Here is an 18,571-nt window from a genome sequence, read left to right as displayed (position 1 = left end):
CACCAAGCCCCTGGGCCAGCCTGCAAGGAGCCTGCTCAGTCACGCAGCACAGTGCCAGCTGCAGCCCGGGCATGGGACACATGCTGCTTTGTGTGTCACTGTGCTCGGGGTCCCAGCCTCCCGGAGAAGCACCCCTACCCGCCCCCCATGGGTCTTGTGGGTTGAAGACTGGAAGGAAAGACGGAGGGACAGACATAGGGACAAAGCAGCAGGTGGGGCAAGGGAAGGCCCGGCCCACCACCGACATCCCTGCATAGCCAGCAGTCACCCCAGCTCTCCCTGTGCTGGCCTCTTCCTAACAAGGCGCAGGTGGCAGGGACGGGTGGCTCCTTGCTTATTCCAATCTCAGACAGACCTGTGCTCCTGGGCTGTGTGACTTAGCAGGCTGCTCACCCTCTCTGAGCCTGGAGTGAAAGGTTGGGATGACCCGGGCGAGCTCAGCTCCCCTCAGCAGGGAGGAAAGGAGGAGATAACGGGAGCTCCGCTGGTCCACTGGCCGGGATGGCGTGTCTCTTCTCGCCACCCTCCCTAAGCTGACCTTGATGATGCAGCCTCCCCCAGGTCATCCCCTTCCCAGCTCTTGCCCCAGTGTGGCAGGGGCGGCCGCAGTGTGGAGGTACAACCAGGCAATGTTTAGTGCGAGCCCAGTGAGCAGGCTCAGCCTGCCTGATTCAACTCCAGCCCAACTTGCGGGCCAGGTGCACAGGCAGCCCTGATCACCAGGCTGTATGTCTGCTGCTGAGCCGGAAACCTGCAACTTGGGTAAAGTCCACGCTGGTTCGTTCTCCAAGGCAGGTGCTCAGCGTCACTGACCTATGCCCCCAGGTGGCGGCAACTGTGCCCCCCCAGCTCCGGCTGGCAGCTGCCCGGCTGGCTCTGCCCACTTACCTGCTGGTCCCTTTCCCAGGAGCTCTGCATGGGAGGGGTTGAGGCAGCTGGGTTAGTAGCAACCTGTTCCCGCCCCATGGCCTGGAGCAGCAGGCAGAGCCTACTTGTAGAGTGTGTCCCAGCCCTCAGTGAGGACTCACTGACCTGTACGCTAACCCACCCCTCCCCCCACCCCGGGGAGGCAGAAACCCGAGTCTTTGTGGTGGTTGTGGTGGCTCATTTCATCTGATGGCTTGCAAAGTTGTCTTTCAGGGACAAGTGCCAACACCAGCCCCTGGATGGAATGGCAGGAGCACGGGAGGCGGGGGGAGGTCCTGAAAAACCACCCAGTGGAAAAGGGAATTTCATCCTATTTGAAAAGGATACAGAGAAAGAGAGAGAGGTAGAGATCTTCCTTCTGCTGGCTTATTCTCCGAACATCCCCAACAGCCAGAGGCTGGGCCAGGGTGAAGCCAGGAACCCAGAACTCAACCCAGGCCTTCCGGAGGGTGGCAGCGACTTGCGTGCCTCCCAGGGTGTGCACCTGCAGGAAGCTGGATCTGGACCAGAGCCAGAATGCTGACCAGGTGCTCTCACACGGGATGCAGGGGTCGCACACGGTGTCTTAACTGTGACGCCAAGCACCCTCCTTCTTCACTTAGTTTTGGCACTCCGGTCTCCACCCCCGTGAAGGTGGGACACACAATGGTGGTTGGCACACGAGGCTGACTGGACGCTCTGTGAACCCGTACCTGCCCTTGTTTGCAATGACAAGAATGTCCCCTCCAGCGCAGTAATTTCCACCTGAAGCAAGCTGCCTGTTCCCTGGCTCAGGTTTTAGATGCAATTTCTTCACTGCAAACGCATCACTGCCCAATCACTCTGGGGTGTCTTCACTGAACCAGGAAGTGGGGTAATGGCTTGTGGTGGGTGAATACTGGATAAAGACCCTGCAGCAGAAATAGTTCAAGCAGTGGCATTTTAGCTAGTCACTGCCTGGGGGAGGAGGGGTGGTGGAGGTGGGCAGCACCAGCGGCCAGTGTGTGCTGAGCAGCTCCACGCTGGGCATGGTCTTAGGGCTCGTATGAAGGAATGCGTTGCTCTGCATATCAGCCTTCTGGGGTGATGGAGGGTCAGAGGTCAAGGGTCTTACAAGCTGATCTGATGCTCACAGAGCGACCCTGACAGACACTAACAAACATCTGATTATGTCTTAGCAGTTCCAGGAGGCAGGGGCCCCATCTGTGAGATAGGAGAATAAAAGAGCTCGCTCAAGGCGCTGGAGCCAGGACTGGGATTCAAATCCTGGCTCCGACACGGGCCGCATGGTATCAGAGCTCCCAGGTGTTGGCAGCCAGGACGGGCTCGGCACATGTGTGATGACGTGGGTGACGGACTCTGTGCTGCTTTCAGTGTCATTCTGGCAGATGTGCGGACTCCAGGGAGCGGCCACTGCCAGGCTGGTGCCTAGGATGACTGATGGGACACATTGGGAGTGGAGGCCCAGGCAGGAGTTCAGAAAGTGCTGGATTTATTTACTTAAAACGTTGATTTAGAGAGAGGAAGAGAGAGATGTTCCATGTGCTGGTTCATGTCCCAAATGTCCACAATGGCCAGACCAAAGCCAGGAGCCAGGAGCTTCCTTCGGGTCTCCACATAGGTACCAGGGCCCAGACATTTGGGCCATTTTCCCCGGAGCATCTGATTCCCTCCGAGATTTCTACATTGATTTGTGAACTGCCTGTGGAGGGTCACCTCAGGACACTGGGGAATTTTCAAGGCTACAGGTGGTGCAGGCAGCTCTGCCCAGCAATGCAAATCCAAACCAGTTGGCTCATGGGAGAAAACCTCACCCTAACTGAGGAGACACTGCAGCCACAGCATGCCTCTGAGCATGCAGCCCCTGCAGCAGCTACCATGTGGCTCTCCCAACTCTGTGCCCCCTGTAGCAGCAACTGGCCCCTATCTAGCCATCCTACCTGCCATGCGTTGTAGTAGGTTCAAAAACACAACCACTCTCCCATTCCTTATAATATCCAGAGGTTCTTAAAATAATTTCTTTTAGAGGGTTTTGTTCTTGGGGCTAGCACTGTGAGATGGTGGGGTCAAGTGCTACCTGCAATGTCAGAATCACATTTCCACACTTGCTTACTCTACTCACTGTAGGGCTGAAGTACTGAATTGAGTCTACGGACACAAAAGAGTGTGGGCCCAGTGCGGCAGCCCAGTTGCTAAAGTCCTCACCTTGCATGCATCTGCATCCCATATTGGTGCTGGTTCATGTCCTGGCTGTTCCACTTCCATCCAGCTCCCTGCTGGTGGCCTGGGAAAGAGGATGCCCCAAAACCATGGGACCCTGCACTGCTTGCACTTCACATGGGAGACCTGGAAGAAGCTCCTGACTTTGAATCAGCTCAGCTCTGGCTGTTGTGGACACTTGGGAAGTGAGCCAGCAGATGCAAGATCTTTTTCTCTCTCTCCTTTTCTCTGTAAATCTGATTTTGCAATATATATGGCCCAGTGTGATAGACCAGTGGCTGGAACCTCATCTTGTATCCACCAGGATCCCACATGGGTATGCTTGTGTATCCTGGCTGTTCCACTTCCCTTCCAGCTCCCTGTCTGCAGCCTGGGAAAGCAGTGGAGGATGACCCAAGCCTTGGGACCCCACCCCATGCCCATTTGGGGGACCCGGAAGAAGCTCCTGGCTTTGGATTGGCTCAGCTCCAGCCATTGCAGCCACCTGGGGAATGAATCAATGGACAGAAAATCTTTCTGTCTCCTTCTCTCTGTATATCTGACTTTGTAATAAAAAAATTAATAATAAATCTTAAGAAAAAAAGGAGAAGTGCTTGTGGCCTGGGAAAGCAGTCGAGGACGGTCCAGAGCACTGGGACCCTGCACCCGCGTGGGAGACCCGGAAGAGGTTCCTGGTTCCTGGCTTCGGATCGGCATAGCACCGGCCATTGCAGCTCACTTGGGGAGTGAATCATCGGACGGAAGATCTTCCCCTCTGTCTCTCCTCCTCTGTATATCTGACTTTGTAATAAAAAAAAAAAAAAAAAGTAAATCTTTAAAGAAAAAAAGGAGAGGAAGATGGCTAGTAGAGTCTTTCTTAGCTGTGTTCCTGGGTGAGGTCTACTGGTGGGAGGAGAGGCAACGGGCCAGTGGAGACACACCTTTTGAGGGTTGTTTGGGGTTGATGTAGAGTAGACTGGACTGGTGAGTAGGGTCAGGATGAGGCTTTTGTGAATGAGAAAGTTATTTACAGGCCACAGCGAATGCTGCAATAAGCCAACTCTGGAAATTGGGAGTATTTTCGATAAAGCCCTGCACCTTTACCTGGGAGGGGTGGGGAAACCGCCTTAGGGGTGTTGTTGGTGTTGCCCCCCCCCCCCAGTCGACCCTACACTCACTGTCATCTGGCACATCCAGGCCTTTGTTCATTGGATTCGTTTATTCACCTGAACTCATTTGTAAGACTGGGACCATGATATAGAAAAAAAGACATTATTGGGTGTGCGGGAGGATGGGATCCTAGGAGGGGAGAGCGGGCTGGCTGCCACCTGACCCAGTGGGCCTGCCTGGGTGTACGGGTGCAAGCTAAGGCTGCAGGACCAGTACTGCATGCCCCTCCGCACGCCCCACATCCAGCCCTGTTCTGGGGTGCACGAGGCTTTCTTCTTATCTCAGCTTCTTTTCAAAGAGGTGTGTGTGGTGGGGATGTCTGGTCAAGTCAGGTCTAATCTGGCCACTGCTGAACCTCCAGGACACCCCTGGGGCGGCAGAAGGAATGCGGGGCGCCACACAGCACACCGCAGCCTCGCCCCAAACACCCACCCCCATCAGCCGGCAGAGTGAAGATTTTCCTTCCGTGATTTCACTTTGGCCCTGGGGACGGCGATGGGCGCGGAGACGGGCAGGGGAGAGTGTGCCGGTCGCTCCCAGGCACCTTCTTCCCCTCAAGGCAGGAGCCCAGAGCCCCACGATGCGGGCCAAACCCCAAGGCCGGAGGCCTTCCACTCCTCTGCGCGGAGCTCCCGAAGAACCCACGACTGCCAGTGAACCTGAGGGACGCCCGGGGGAGCAGCAGCGGCTACAGCGGCTACAGCCGAGCCTCCAGCCTCCAGCCCACTCCCTCGGAGCGCCCCCGGGCCAACGTGCGCTCATCTGCGCCTGCGTGCCACGGAGCCCCGCCCAGGACGGTGGCCCCGCGGGGGCGGGACTTCCTGCTCTCCGGGAACGCGGGCGGAAGAGGCTGCTGGCCGCTGGGCGGCGCGGAAGCATCAGGGTTCCTGCTGCTGCGGGACCTTGTCCTCTTACACCAGGGCCTGAGTGTGGGAAGGGCGGGAGAGAGCCGCTTCTGAGGAGTCCGAGGGGTCCGAGGGACAGTCCAGGGTCCGTTTACGTCTCCTAGGGGCGTGCGGTGTGGCAGGATCCCCACAGACAGCGGGAGTCCGTGGTTGTCAGAAACAGTGTCCCCGTTCTAAATTCCTTACGGGTGTGTGTGTGTGACCACCCGGTGTGCTCAACTGCAAGGACATGGAAGAATCTGGAAGCCCGATTGCTGGTGGACAGCAGGGGTTACCTTTGGACCCGTGCGGGTGCACATGCGTGTGTATGCACGTGTCTGTGCATGTATATGCCTGTGTGTGCATGTGTGTATGCAGGCTTGCATGGTGTGTGTGTGTGCTTGTGTATGTATGTATGCAAACTTTCATGGTGTATATGTGTGTGTGTGTGTGTATGCAGGCATGCATGGTGTACGTGTGTGTGTGTGTGTGTGTGTGTAGGGAGATGGGGCACAGGAGCCTCTTGCAGCTGTGGAAAACAGCAGTGGGAAGCCCGAGACACGGAACTATCAGTGCGTGGGGACCAGGTTCCCACACGGTCTCCCGGTATGTTCAGTGTCCTCGTGTGTACAGTGAGTGGACCCGTGGAGGGCGGTTTATGATTCTGGGCACTTAGGAACATGGGAAATATACTGTATAGGAAAAAACACGCATGTATTTCAAAACGTTTTACACCCACACAAAGTTAGCTTCAACTGTTGTTTTTCCGAAGTGTTTGAAGCTCCTGGTCTGGCCATGGCCTTGGGGTTCCTGGTTAAGACCTTTAAAGGGGGCCTGGTGCAGTAGCGTAGTGGCTAAAGTCCTCGCCTTGCACGTGCCAGGGTCCTATATGAGCATCAGTTCGTGTCCCGCAGCCCCATCTCCCATCCAGCTCCCTGCCTGTGACCTGGGAAAGCAGTCAAGGACGGCTCAAAGCCTTGGGACCCTGCACCCACGGAAGACCTGGAAAAAGTTCCTGGCTCCTGGCTTCGGATCGGTTCAGCTCTGGTCGTTGAGGCCACGTGAGGAATGAATCAACGGACAGAAGATCTTCCTCTCTGTCTCTCCTCAGTATATCTGAATTTTCAATAAAAACAAAATAAATCTTGCAAACCAACCAACGTGTAAGGGGGAGGTTGCAGTTACCACGGTCAGCCACCAGAGGGTGCCTTCTGAAGGCTTTGAAGACCACTGGGTTGCGGGGGATGCCGAGGCCGGACGCCTTTCCCCTGGCTGGCAGTTTCTCCTTCAGTGACTGGAAAGGTCTACTGGACCCCTTTCTCTGGGACTGCATCGCGGTCTGGGGCTGCTGACTGTCCATGGACGGATCCCTCTGTGGGAGCCTGCCATCCCACAGCCCTCTGCTGCCCACTGGCCACCCCAGCCTCCCTGGCATCCTACCCCGGCTGTCACAGTATCTCCCGTGACTTCTGGCTGCTGCCCTTCCTCCACAGCATACTCAGCTGCAGGGAGAAGCAGTGAGAGCCTTTTCTCCTGGGACCTCCTCCGCTCCCCTCCCCAGCTCTACCACACTGTCCTGCTACATCAGGCCCTTGCATTTGATGCTTGCTCTATCTGAGGGGTTGGTGAGGGCTGATCTTCCACCCACTGCTTCACTCTCCAGATGACCACAGCAGCCAGGGCTAGGCCAGGCCAAAGCCAGGAGCTAGGCACTTCATCTTGGTCTCCCATGTGAATGCGCAGAGGCCCAAGAACTTGAACCATCCTCTGCTGCTTCCCAGGTTCCTAGCAGGAGCTGGATGGGAAGTAGAGCAGCCGGAACTCATACTGGTGCCGTGTGGGATGCTGACACTGCAGGTGGTGCTGCGATATTGGCTCCCAGTGGCCAATGTCTGACACCTTCTGTGCCCTTGGCTCCTCTCCATCTCTTCCCATTGCAGGCCTTGGGGGCTTGGATCCTTTGGAAACTTCCAGGCCTTGAGCCCAGGAACTCCCCTCAGTTTCCCCATCTGTCCCAGGAAGTGGACAGCGGGAGCACAGACCCCTGGGAAAGGGAGGACCGGGCTGGTGCAGAGGGATCATGCCCTGCCATCCTCTCCCAACCCCAGGCACCAGTAGAGTGGCCCAGTCTCGCAGGGTCTGGGGACAGGATGCTATCGGCTTCGTGGCTGGCCCCAAACCTGAAGACAGATGTCCGGGGAAGGGGAACGGTGAGTGGCCAGGCCCTGACAGCTGCTTGGAGCTACGGCTGCTGCTCGGGGTGTCCTAGGAAAGGGACACCAGGGATCTAGGCCCTCCCAGCCACAGGGCTGTCTCCCCAGAGTGCTTGCCTGGCTCTCTGATCTTCTCCTGAGCTGTGTGGCCGACCAGAAGGAACCCACCGGGGGTCAAAGAGCTGGGGCAAGGGGTTCCTGACTGCAGGAATGGGGTGTGCCAGGGCCTGGCGTGAACACCACAAGGGCCAGGCTGCGGGAGGAGGCAGGGCTGGGGCAGGCAGGAGGGCAGTCTGAGCTGCAGAAGACAGATGAAGCCAGCCCTGCTCCTGTCCTTGTCCTTACTGTACGCCCCGCCCTGTACTGGGGAGAGAGCCTTTGGGCCTGGGGTGTCAGCAGGAGTCCAGCCCTCCACAGGAGACGACATCCAGGGAGACCAGGAAGCAGCAGCACCCCCAACCCCCACCTCTGCATGCCCAGGGTAGGCTCAGCTGTGTCCAATTTGCATGGGAAGCAGAGAGGTCAAGTCGAAGAGACCTTGGGTGAGGCATCTCCACAAAGCCTGTCCCCAAGCATGGCCTGCTGTCCAGGAAGGACCCTATACCTTCCAGTTCCCCCCTGTTCCCCATAAGCCCCTGTGACCTGGCTCTGCCATCTGGGGTCGAGGAGGTGCCACGGGGACATCTGCTTTCATGAGCTGTCTGTGTGCTAGGACAAGGCCCCACCCCCGAGCCCCTACAGAATGCCATCTGTCAGGCCAGACCCGGACCTAGGACTCTGTGTAGACTGTGCAGGTTAGAGGGAGAGGAAGGAGGAGGGGAGACCCTTCCCCCAACCCTTGGGGAGACCCCAGCCTCTGTACTTCCAGCCTCCACCATCTGTTCTTCCTTTTTCGGCCACCTGTTCCTTCCTCCCTTCCTGGGCCCTGGTTTTCCCGACATGTCCCATGTGGCTTTGCTGACCCTGAAGTTTGGGTCCTACTTTTGGAATCATTGTTGGAGCTGCAATCCTCCTGCTCTCCAGGTAGTTAGGGTTTTTCCTAGGAACTCACTCTCCTTTCCTGCCATAAATTCCATTGTCTTCCACAATGCTGTAAGGAGAAAGCCAGTGTCATTGGTCTTGTGTAGAAACACACTGGGGAAAAAGTGGGAAGATCCCCATGGGAAAGCAATGGCAGGGAAATAAAGCAACCTGCGGAAGTCTGGCCTGGCCCCAAGTGACAGGGTCACACCTGTGTGATTCTGCAACACCACAGGTGGGGACGTCAGTCACGTGCTGTGGCCTTCCCGTGACCACTGCAAGCGGGATTTAAAATTCAGGCTTGTTTTTCAGTTGCTGATTTTCTGCCTGCGAACATGTCATAGATACCTGGATGACCCTCAGCAGAAAGAGGGGGCCTCACCCCTGCAGGCAAAATGCTAGGGAGACAAAACACAGAGAGATTACATGGTGTATGGTAAACCAAATCAGAACCTGGGGAGGGGTGGGTGGCCTGTTGCAGGCAAGTGGGGATTTCCAGTGACCAAAGTAGTTGTTGTAGGGGGTGGGGACAGACACCTGTCCCAAGTGCCCCCAGCACAAACCCTAAAATTGGGGAATTTTCTTGTGTGCATTATCTCATAAAGAAAAAATTTAATAAATGAAATTATAAAGGCCTCCTTTCTGGCTCAGAGTTAGTAGGGAAGGGTCCTAACGGGGTCTCCTGGCTGGCGAAAGGCCGGCTGGGGGCTATAGGGCAGATACAAAATGCTTCATCTCCAAGGAAGGTTCTTGCAGGCGGAACCCGAGAGGATCCTTTGTTTATTTAATTTCTTTGATTCCTTCATTCCTTTCTATTATTTGCAAAGCAGAAAGACACTCAGGGAATGGGAATGAGATCTCCCTTCTGTTGGATTCTGAAACATGTACAGCAAGCAAGACTGGCTAGGCCGGGCCAAGGCCCAAACCCAAGAACTCGACCCAGGTCTGTCACATGGGTTCTAGGGGCCCAGCCCCCTGTGTCCTCCTCTGCTGCCTCCCAGGGTGTATAGGAGCAGGAAGCTGGATTGCCAAGGAAGACGGGGGCCGAAGCAGGCCCTCGGATACAGGGTGCTGTGTCCCCCTTGTAGGTGTCACCACTGTGCCTGCCGCGCACCAGCCCTTCTCTGGGAGTTGATTGGCTTGGCGTATGCCAGCTCACCTCTCTACCCTTCCTGCTTTGACTTCCGGAAGCCCTGGACTTAACTTTCACCCCACTCTTCCCCCCTTGGATGCTCTCCACTTTGACTTCCCCTTGTCACTTGCTGCTGGCCAGATCTGCTTGTGCTCTCAAGCCCTGGAGGCCGAGAGCTGACCGCGCAGGCTGGGGGAGGGGCAGGGGAAGGAGAGGCAGAGCAGATGGAGGGAACGCTGGCCCTCTGAGGACCTCAGGCTGAACTACCTGAAGGACTTCCGGGCTCCAACGTCATCCCTGTCCCTGAGGCCTCGGGACTGGAGAGTCACCAGGGCCAATCTAGGGCTCTCAGGCCTGGCTGCTTTCTTCTCCTGTGTCTTTCAGTGCCAGCCTGGCCCCAAGGCCAGAGGCTCCAGTTGTCCCATGTGGGCCACAGGCTTGGCTGGATCTAGCATCCCGGCCTTGCTTTCTTAGCCAGAATCAAGGAGATCCAACAGAGAACCTCCCAGCTGCTCCGGGTGATTCTCTGTTAGGGATTCAATAGTTGTGGCCCCCAAATCCCAGACAATAGTGTCTGGAGATGGGTTTTGTGGAATGGCAATTATGCTATTTCTAAGATTTGTCTATTTATTTATTTATTGAAAGGCAGTTGTATAGAGAGAAGGAAAGACAAACAGAAATATCTTCCATTCGCTGCTTCACTCCCCAAAGGGCTACAGTAGCCAAAGCTAGGCAGATCCAAAGCCAGAAGCCAGGAGCTTCCTCCAGATCACCCGCAGGGGTACACGGGTCCCAGCAATTGGGCCACCCCCCACCTCTTTCCCAGGCCACAAACAGGTAGCTGGATTGGAAGTGGAGCAGCCAGGACTCAAACTGGATCCTGCACTGTAGGTGGAGGATTAGCCTGATTATCACCGTGCCGGTCCTGGGGGGTGACAATATAGTCATGGTAGGTGATTGGCACCACCGTTCAAGACATGTGCTTCCTGTCTGCTTCCCATCCAGGCTCCTGCTAACAGGCAGTGGAGGGAGCACAACAGCTGAGGGCTCAAGCACTTGGCCCACTTCATGGGCGACCCGCCTGAGTTCCCTGCCCCTGGCTCTGATGTGGCCTAACCCTGGCTGGGGTAGGCAACCCAGGGAATGATTCCCTCTCTGGCACATTCTCTCTCTCTCTCTCCTCCTCTGCCTTTGCTGTAGATAAATGAGCAGATAACCAGAGAGAGGTTCTGTAGAGACAATAGCACTGGGTACCAGCTCGGCCTGGGTATCTGCACACAACAGTGGTGACCCATGGGGGTTTTCAGAGAGCAGGAGGCCAGGGGAAGCCGGGCTTCTAAAGGCCAGACTGAAGGGAGTACATCAAATATTTCCACGTCATCTTGTCCCAATGGTGAATACCCAGAGTAGGGGAGTGTCCGAGGCTGAACACGGAGCAGCCGGCAGGGTCCTTGCTGGGAGGTCGATGCCACCTCCTGGTTCTGGCCGAGACTTTTGTACCAGTCCCTCCTGGACACTCGGGCGTAGGAACCTTCCCTCAGCCCCTCCCCACTTCCTCTCTGTACGAGGCTGGACCAGAGCAAGCTCATCCTGACTATGACCGTGTTCTCATTCTTGTCCCAGGAGGTCTCTGGAGTTCCATGAGGGCAGAGGATGAGGCTGCCATGTAGGTCAATGGGTATAATGGCCTTACACGCCCAGCAAGGTGGCCCCCTCTCTCAGCCCTGTCCTCAGACACACACACTGAACCTGAGTCTCCTGGCTGAATGTGGATGGAGATACAACAGGCACTGACTCTGCCAGCCAGACGGGCACTGCCCTTGTGCAGCCTCAGCTGAGACCTCATGAGAGACCCGAGAGAATCGGCCTCCTAGTGCCCTGCAGCCAGGCGATGAGCTTGTGGTCATTACCAACGAAGAACAATGCTGGAGGAAGAGCACCTGTCGCTCAGTCTTCCTGACTCTTCCTCACTCTCTGCTTATGAGCCGCTTCTAAAAGTGCCTGGCCACTCAGTCCCATCCCAGGCCCCCCATACAGCGTTCAGCAGTGCTGACTCCTGTGGTTTCGACACATGACTGTATCCTCCTCCAGAAAGAACAACTCAGGTTACCTTAGCAACAGGCCCTGGAAAGACATAGTTTTGTTTGTGCTGTCTAGTGTTCTGTTGCCTTCCAGACTTCTTTTGTTCTCTTGGGTCCTGGTGTTGTAGTTCTGTGAGATAAGCTGCTGCTTATGACACCAGCATCCTGGAATGGAGTGCTAGTTCCAGTGCCACCTGCTCCAGTTCTGATCCCACTTCGTGCTGTTGCTCCTGGGAAGGCAGCAGATGACGGCCCAGGTGCTTGGGCCGCTGTCATCCCCGTGGGAGACACAGATGGAGTTTCTACCTCTGGCTTCTTTGTGGCTGTTGTAACCATTTGAGGAAGAGTGAATCAGCAGACTTAAAGTCTCTCTATCCCTTTGTTGTGTTATTTTTGACTGAATGACTAAATTGTAAAAAAAGTTTTTGTAAGTTTTATTTAAGATAAAGCATGTGCACATATAAGCTTCCAAAGGACTAATTCATGTTTCATAAAATGCTTCCCTCCCTCCTTTCCTTGACCCTCGAGTCAGTCCAAATAGCTACTACTGGGACCTTCCAGAAACCTCCAGGCGCAAGAGCACTCGTGCATACAGAGAACATCCTTGAAACAAAATGAACAGAAAAAAACCTGGGCCGCTGAAGCCCAGGAGACAGTGAGTGGGTGTTGAGGGCTGACTTCACTTCTGTTTCAAGCTAAGCAGAGAGAACTCTGCCAATGTCAAGTTCTGGAGGTGGCAAATTGCACACAGGGAAGCAGCCGGAGGCATGCTGGGAACAGGAGGGGAACCTGCTGCTCATGTGCTGGGCAGGGATGGCAGAAGCCAGTCAGCATGGACTGGCACCAGCACCCATGTTAGGTGCTGACATTGTCAGTGTCAGCTTAAACTGTGTACCAGGATGGTGCCCCTAGAGCTGGCTTGCACCAAGTTGTACAGAGAGATGGCAGCTAATGTGATTTTGCCAGTTTCCATGTTTGTGGACTTTAATGTTTGGTTCCTTTTGTTTTTTTAGCAGCATATTCAGTTTGTTCATTCATATCTGTAGTCTTTGTATTCCTTCTTTTGAAATTTTATTACTGGGCCCGGCGGCGTGGCCTAGCAGCTTAAGTCCTCGCCTTGAACGCCCCGGGATCCCATATGGGTGCTGGTTCTAATCCCGGCAGCTCCACTTCCCATCCAGCTCCCTGCTTGTTGCCTGGGAAAGCAGTCGAGGACGGCCCAAAGCTTTGGGACCCTGCACCCATGTGGGAGACCTGGAAGAGGTTCCTGGTTCCCAGCTTCAGATCAGTGTGCACCGGCCTTTGCGGCTCACTTGGGGAGTGAATCATCAGATGGAAGATCTTCCTCTCTGTCTCTCCTCCTCTCTGTATATCTGACTTTGTAATACAATAAATAATTTTAAAAAAAGAAATTTCATTATCATTTTAATAGTGGTTACATAATTGAGAGGGATACATGCCAGGTGGGAGGGTCAGGTGTGGAGGAAGGTGGGTGGGACGCATGTTTCATCTTTCTGTTTTCTCCTGTGCCCACAGGGGAAGAAGGAGAAGGGACTGTCCCGTGCTGTCAACTACATCAGCACTGGGGGATGGGAAAGGGGCGATGGTCACTAGATGTCGCCTTAGAGACCCCCATGTGGGGAAGTGTGTTCTGAAGCTATTACTTGAGTGGTTTCATAGTTGTGACAAGTTGTTGGTTTCATTGTTCCAGGGTTGAGAAATTCTTTCCAAGGTCTATTGGTTGACAATGTCCAGCTCTGCTGGAGACCAGTTCCAGCTGACTCGAGAGCTTACAAAGGATGCGTGGATCAGTGAGAAAAACGAGAGACGTAGACTACTAAGACATGATTCTCGTAATGGACAACTCAGAAAAGTTGCCTTCTTTATACACAAATCATCACAAGCTTTTGCACAACATCCAATTGTTTCATTTTTACTTCATTATAAAAGAATGCTTATTTAAAAATCCTAAAAAACATTATTATTATTTTACTTCAGAGAAAATATTTTTAGCAAGCTATTACTCATTCAAACCTGCAGTGACCTGGCTGAAGCCAGGAACTCCACCGTTGGCAGCACATGCAGTGACATAGTGACAAGTGGTTTATTGCATTCAAAATCAATTTTCACTAAACATAAACTAATATTTCTTAAAATATCAAGAATACAGAATTAAAAGAAAAACTCATAAATGAAAGGAATTTATAAAAGCATGTAACATAGATTCTTTATTAAATCTTATAATCAATCATGCATTAATTACCATCACCTTCATCTAGTACTGATTCAATTGTTTTTTGTTCTTTTGTTAAAGGGCAGTGAAAGAGATCAGGGCAACTCAACCATTCCACAAACAGGGCCTTTACAATAAACTTCTTTTTATCTTTACAAACTGTTTTCTTTCCCTAAATATGAGTGCCAATATAAGTTAGAAGTTTTAAGCCATTTTTGGGGGAGTTCAAATTTGTCTCCGTTTAGAAGATCCTCCATATACTTTCTGCTTTCCGTGGTGAGAAACCAAAATGAGTCATTTCATGTGTTGTAACAGCTCAAGGAGCATGGTAAACAAACTCTTTGTACCTCCATGATTGCCATTTGTTCCAAGATATTATCAAGCCATTTCTTAAGGAAAACATTACTTATATTAGGGCACGCTTCAAAGGTGGGCACATAACAAAATGTTTGGAGACACTGTGACCTCAGTTGTACTATTGTATGCTTTTAGCTGTGTGTCATTGCCTTAATTGCTAAAGATGTTTTTATCATAATACGATTGATCAGTTTGAGGTGCTATACCAGTTACAGGAGTCATTTTACATTTGCAGAAAAACAACAACACCCCCGTAAGGAAAATTCTGTGAAACATCAGAGAGGTGATTGAGTATCCATACAGTGGGGTGAGGCAGCAATAAGGTGACCAGTGACATTCTGCCGGGCCTTGCCACGCAGCCAAAAACTCCTCCTAGTCTTGTTCCCACATCACCCATAGGGGAGGACACATGCAGAGCCTCCTTGCCTAAGGGAATGGGTGGGGTCTTGCCCTTCTGGGAAATCTATAATGTTACAGGAGTAGAGTAAGTGATGGAGTGACCCTGATGAAGTCATCATCCATGGTTCATGTTCATTGACACGGTGTCCCAAGTGGTGCCCACTGCACCCAGTCTCCCCTGAGGCATGGCCTGCCCTCAGATCACCTCAGGATCCTCCCTCCAGCTCTTGGACCTGCCCCAGCTCCCCGGGTGCACAGGATTACTTAAAAAAAAAAAAAGAAAAGAAAAGAGGTCACATCTTGGAACTAATGCATTGGAATGCTGAATGTCTGTAAATATCAGGAAATGCCCCCAAATCCCACCCTGCTTGTGCTGTCTCCACTGACCAGAGCATTTTCCAGGCCCTGGGTGCTAAGGGACCCTGGCAAGTCCTTGCCTGGGTGGTCCTCATATGACTGTGGGCTCCGGGGCTCTACCATCTTCAGGGCCAGCCCAGAGTGAGCGAGGCCAGCACACATACCCCCATCCCCATAGTGCTTCTTCCCCAGCAGGGCAGTGCAGACACCGGGGTCGGTCAGCAGGTCTGTGCCTGGAGCTGGGGGCCCGGGTGCCTCTGGCCACTCACCAGGAACCTGAGGCAACTGCTGCAGCTGGGCTCTGGGAACACAAAATGGGAGCAGACACATTCCAAGCAAACAATTTAATGAAGCCTTATTCCAAATTGAGGATCTATGCTTCCAAAATGAGTACAATTTAAGCATCAAGAGGGTAAAAGTCCTTGAGGTTCCTTTGAGAGTGTCCAAGGGGGCAGAGCCAGGTGGCTCGTGTTTCAGTGTCCTGACATATACATATAACTCTCCACTCTGCCCAGGGTGACGCCAGCAGAGGAATAGAGATGATGGCATTCAACATGGGGGGCAGGAGCTCTGTAGGCGAGGCTCCTGCAACAAGGGGGCCACCATACTTAGACAAGGCAGGCTGTGGCCCTTTCTGAGGTGGCCACTGCAGGGGCTCACCCCGTCTTCCAGGCCATCAGAGATAGAAAGCTGCCCCATGGAGTGGGCAGCAAGGAGGCCTCCAGCTGGGGAGGGCAGGTGGGGCTGTGCTCCCATCATTTTGCTGGCTCGGGGAGGCTCTAGTCCATCTGTGTAACCATATTCTTGGCATGTCTCTTGGACATTGTTGAGGGAAGCACTCTTTAGCCCTGTCCCTGGGGCTGGGCCTGCCTGCATGGGCCATGGGCCCAGGGGCTCCAAGAAAGGCAGGGAAGAGGCCCGGACACGGGTATCGGTTCCCAGCACTGGAGACGGGCAGTCTGCACTTTGGACAGGCATCCAGAGACGGGACAGACTCCACCACTGGAGCAGCCTCCCTTTGTCCCACACGCTCCATGGGGTCTGGGCAGGACTGGGCACACGTGAAGGCCCCGAAGCCTGCATTGGCGTGCCTAGGCCAAGGGACTCTGAGGGATCTTCATTGGCGGTGCATTTCTCCTCCTCCTCCTCCTCCTCTTTCTCCTCCTTTTCCTCCTCTTCATCTTTTCCACAGATGGGGCGAAACGTGACTGGTTCCACGGGGGGAGTCTCAGCAAGTGGTGCTGAAGATTCAGGGTGTGGGCACAGTGGCTCCAGGGCCTGAGCTGTCTCCGTGCCCTGCAGTGTTGTGGGGGCAGGAACTGGCTGCTCAGGGACATTGACAGGCTGCTGATCCAGGCTGCAGGACTGGCCAGGCATTGCTGAAAGGCAAACAGACAAGGTGTGCTTCTCCACAGACACCACATGGCCTGCAGGGGGCAGTGTCCGCACCTGATCCCTAATGTCCCTGTCTGCTTGGGTGCCACTGAGGACACCCAAGGGAAGACTGTGTGCAGCCTGGGCCAGGGCAGTGTTGGGGACACTTCTGGCTCATCTTGGAGAGCCTCACAGGGGTGCACAGGCCCTGAGCGCCTTGCCTTTCAGTCTCATCTCTGGGGACACCTGGCAGCTAAGCAGCACCTGGTGGTGCTCCTATCACCTAAAGCCCCTGCATCCTGTGCTGTATCATGGGAATGGCTGAGCTCTGAGTATTTGGGTCCATGCTTGCAGGAGTGGGGTGGTGCCTTTGTTTGGTTAACAGCCATCACCCTGCCCCATCCCACAAGAGCACACCAGGAAGCTGCCCAAGGCCCAGCCAGGTCTTGGGCTCAGAAGTGTTTCCAGCAGAGCTGAGGAGCAGGGGGAGAACTAGGCAGCACGGAATGGATAGAAGGCCCTGCAGCAGGTGGCCAGCCCGGGGCCCTCCACTGCAGACACCACCACCCCACACCCAGGGGAGATTGGGGCCTGAGCCCTGAGCTGGGCTCACCCTGGGGAGGCAGGAGGCATTGTCGCTTGGCCAGATCCCTCTTGGAAGCTTGAAGGTGCTTGACAATGATGTTGTCATCCTGGTCCCAGGCTTGCTTGAGAGTCACCTGCAGGAACTCCCGGATGTGGTCCTGGGGCATCTTCAGTAAGCGTTCTAGGCATGAGGGTGGGTGTCAGGCTGGGAGGGGCCCAAGGGATGGCCCAGAAGCCATGGCTGCTCTGATCCCATCTCAAGGCTAATGGGTGCTGGTTGCTGCCTTTGCAGAGACCTACCCCAGTGGCCCACGACCGGCCAGCCCTCCACATCCCCACCCAAACCACCTTCACTGCTCCTCAGCAGGGGATCCTGGTTCCTCTACCCACAACACCTTGGCTCCTTTGGTCCCTGAGCACTTACTTTTGTTCAATTTTAGGGTGACATAGGCCATGGTGGTGAGGACGTGTGCCCCTTCTAATATAAAAATGTCCCAAATCCTCACAGCCAGATGGAATGGCACCTAGGAAGATCAGATGAGAGAGGACCTCACCCATGCTGGCCTGAGCAGAGCCCTCAGAGGCTGTTGGAGTGCAGTGTTCTGCCCCCAGCACAGCCAGAGACCCCAGGAGGCTGCCTCACAGGAAGTCCTAGGCTCCTATGTGAGAGACCCATCTCAGTGACAGGTGGGACCATGTCTATCAGCCACATCTGAGCCCACTGAGCTGTCCACAGGCCCTGAGAGAGGAGGGATAAGGCCTGCCTGGCCAGCACAGCCCGTATGCTGGAGAAACCAACACACTTCTTTGCACAGTTTGGAGGCCACACGGGAGATGCTGGAGACCCTTGTGACCTGGGTGAGGAGTCAGTCATCCTGTGGGCTAACCCCAGGTGGCCTTCTACAAGTGAGACTGAGGCAGCCCAGTTACACACAGGGGTCGAAACAGAGGTCATTGGGGTCTTCCATTTCCTTCTGGAGGGTTCTGGACTTATTCAGGCTTCTGTGGATATGTGCTCATAGGACCTGTCTCCTACGTGCTTGCCCTGGAATGCAACTTCAGCCTGGGCCAGCCTCTGCTTTTCTGGGCCTGCATTGTGTGCACAGGCGGCGTGCTGCTGTGTCGGTTGGGCTGTACGAGCTCAGCTCTACTTTGGGCAATTGGATATAGGGTTGGGAGAGCCAGGCACTGTGGTGGAAGCTTCCTTGTGAAAGAGGTTCCTGGTTCGCGGAGCTGGGGATGAGGGAGGAGTGGGCACTTACAGCATCCAGGAAACACTGGATGAACCAGTGTGTGGTGCAGGTCTTGAGGCTCACTCCCTGCTCCTCCTGAAGGAGAGGTAAGAGGAGGTGTCAAGGTGTGGAGCAGGCCTAGAAGCCCTCCCTGCTCTGATTCCATTAGCAAAGCCCCCAGGGTGCAGGCAGCCCAGCAACAGGTACATCTGTACCTCACAGCCACACAGGTGTCTGAAGGGACACAGGTCCCCTCCAACCACTCTCCCTGGTGAGTCTCACAAGATCTATGCCAACTCTGGGGACCACTTGGCTAGGAGGCAAACCTGATGCCTGTACTGCTGCAGAGCCAAGGAACTAAGGAAAGGCTTAGCAGGACAGGCCTCCCTGGCCACCAGGGCCTGTAGACCTTGTTGAGCCTCCCTCATC

General features: G+C 54.5%; 1 protein-coding gene across 1 annotated transcript; it reads right to left on the bottom strand.

Annotated features, from left to right (window-relative positions):
* Positions 1 to 1,852: 1,852 nt before the first annotated feature.
* On the bottom strand, positions 1,853 to 17,376 carry LOC131483075 (uncharacterized). Its single transcript, XM_058679987.1, has 6 exons — positions 17,335 to 17,376; positions 16,939 to 17,091; positions 16,156 to 16,330; positions 15,116 to 15,252; positions 3,029 to 3,054; positions 1,853 to 1,984 (listed from the first exon to the last, which is right to left on the bottom strand). Exons 1-6 carry the CDS (start codon positions 17,363 to 17,365, stop codon positions 1,853 to 1,855), a joined length of 654 nt encoding a protein of 217 aa, XP_058535970.1. The 5' UTR covers positions 17,366 to 17,376.
* Between the last annotated feature and the right edge of the window lie 1,195 nt (positions 17,377 to 18,571).

Source organism: Ochotona princeps, chromosome 23 (genome assembly GCF_030435755.1).
Source record: "Ochotona princeps isolate mOchPri1 chromosome 23, mOchPri1.hap1, whole genome shotgun sequence".
Taxonomy (NCBI): domain Eukaryota; kingdom Metazoa; phylum Chordata; class Mammalia; order Lagomorpha; family Ochotonidae; genus Ochotona; species Ochotona princeps.
The sequence above is the reverse complement of the archived record's forward strand: the minus strand, read 5'-3'. Positions and strand labels throughout refer to the sequence as shown.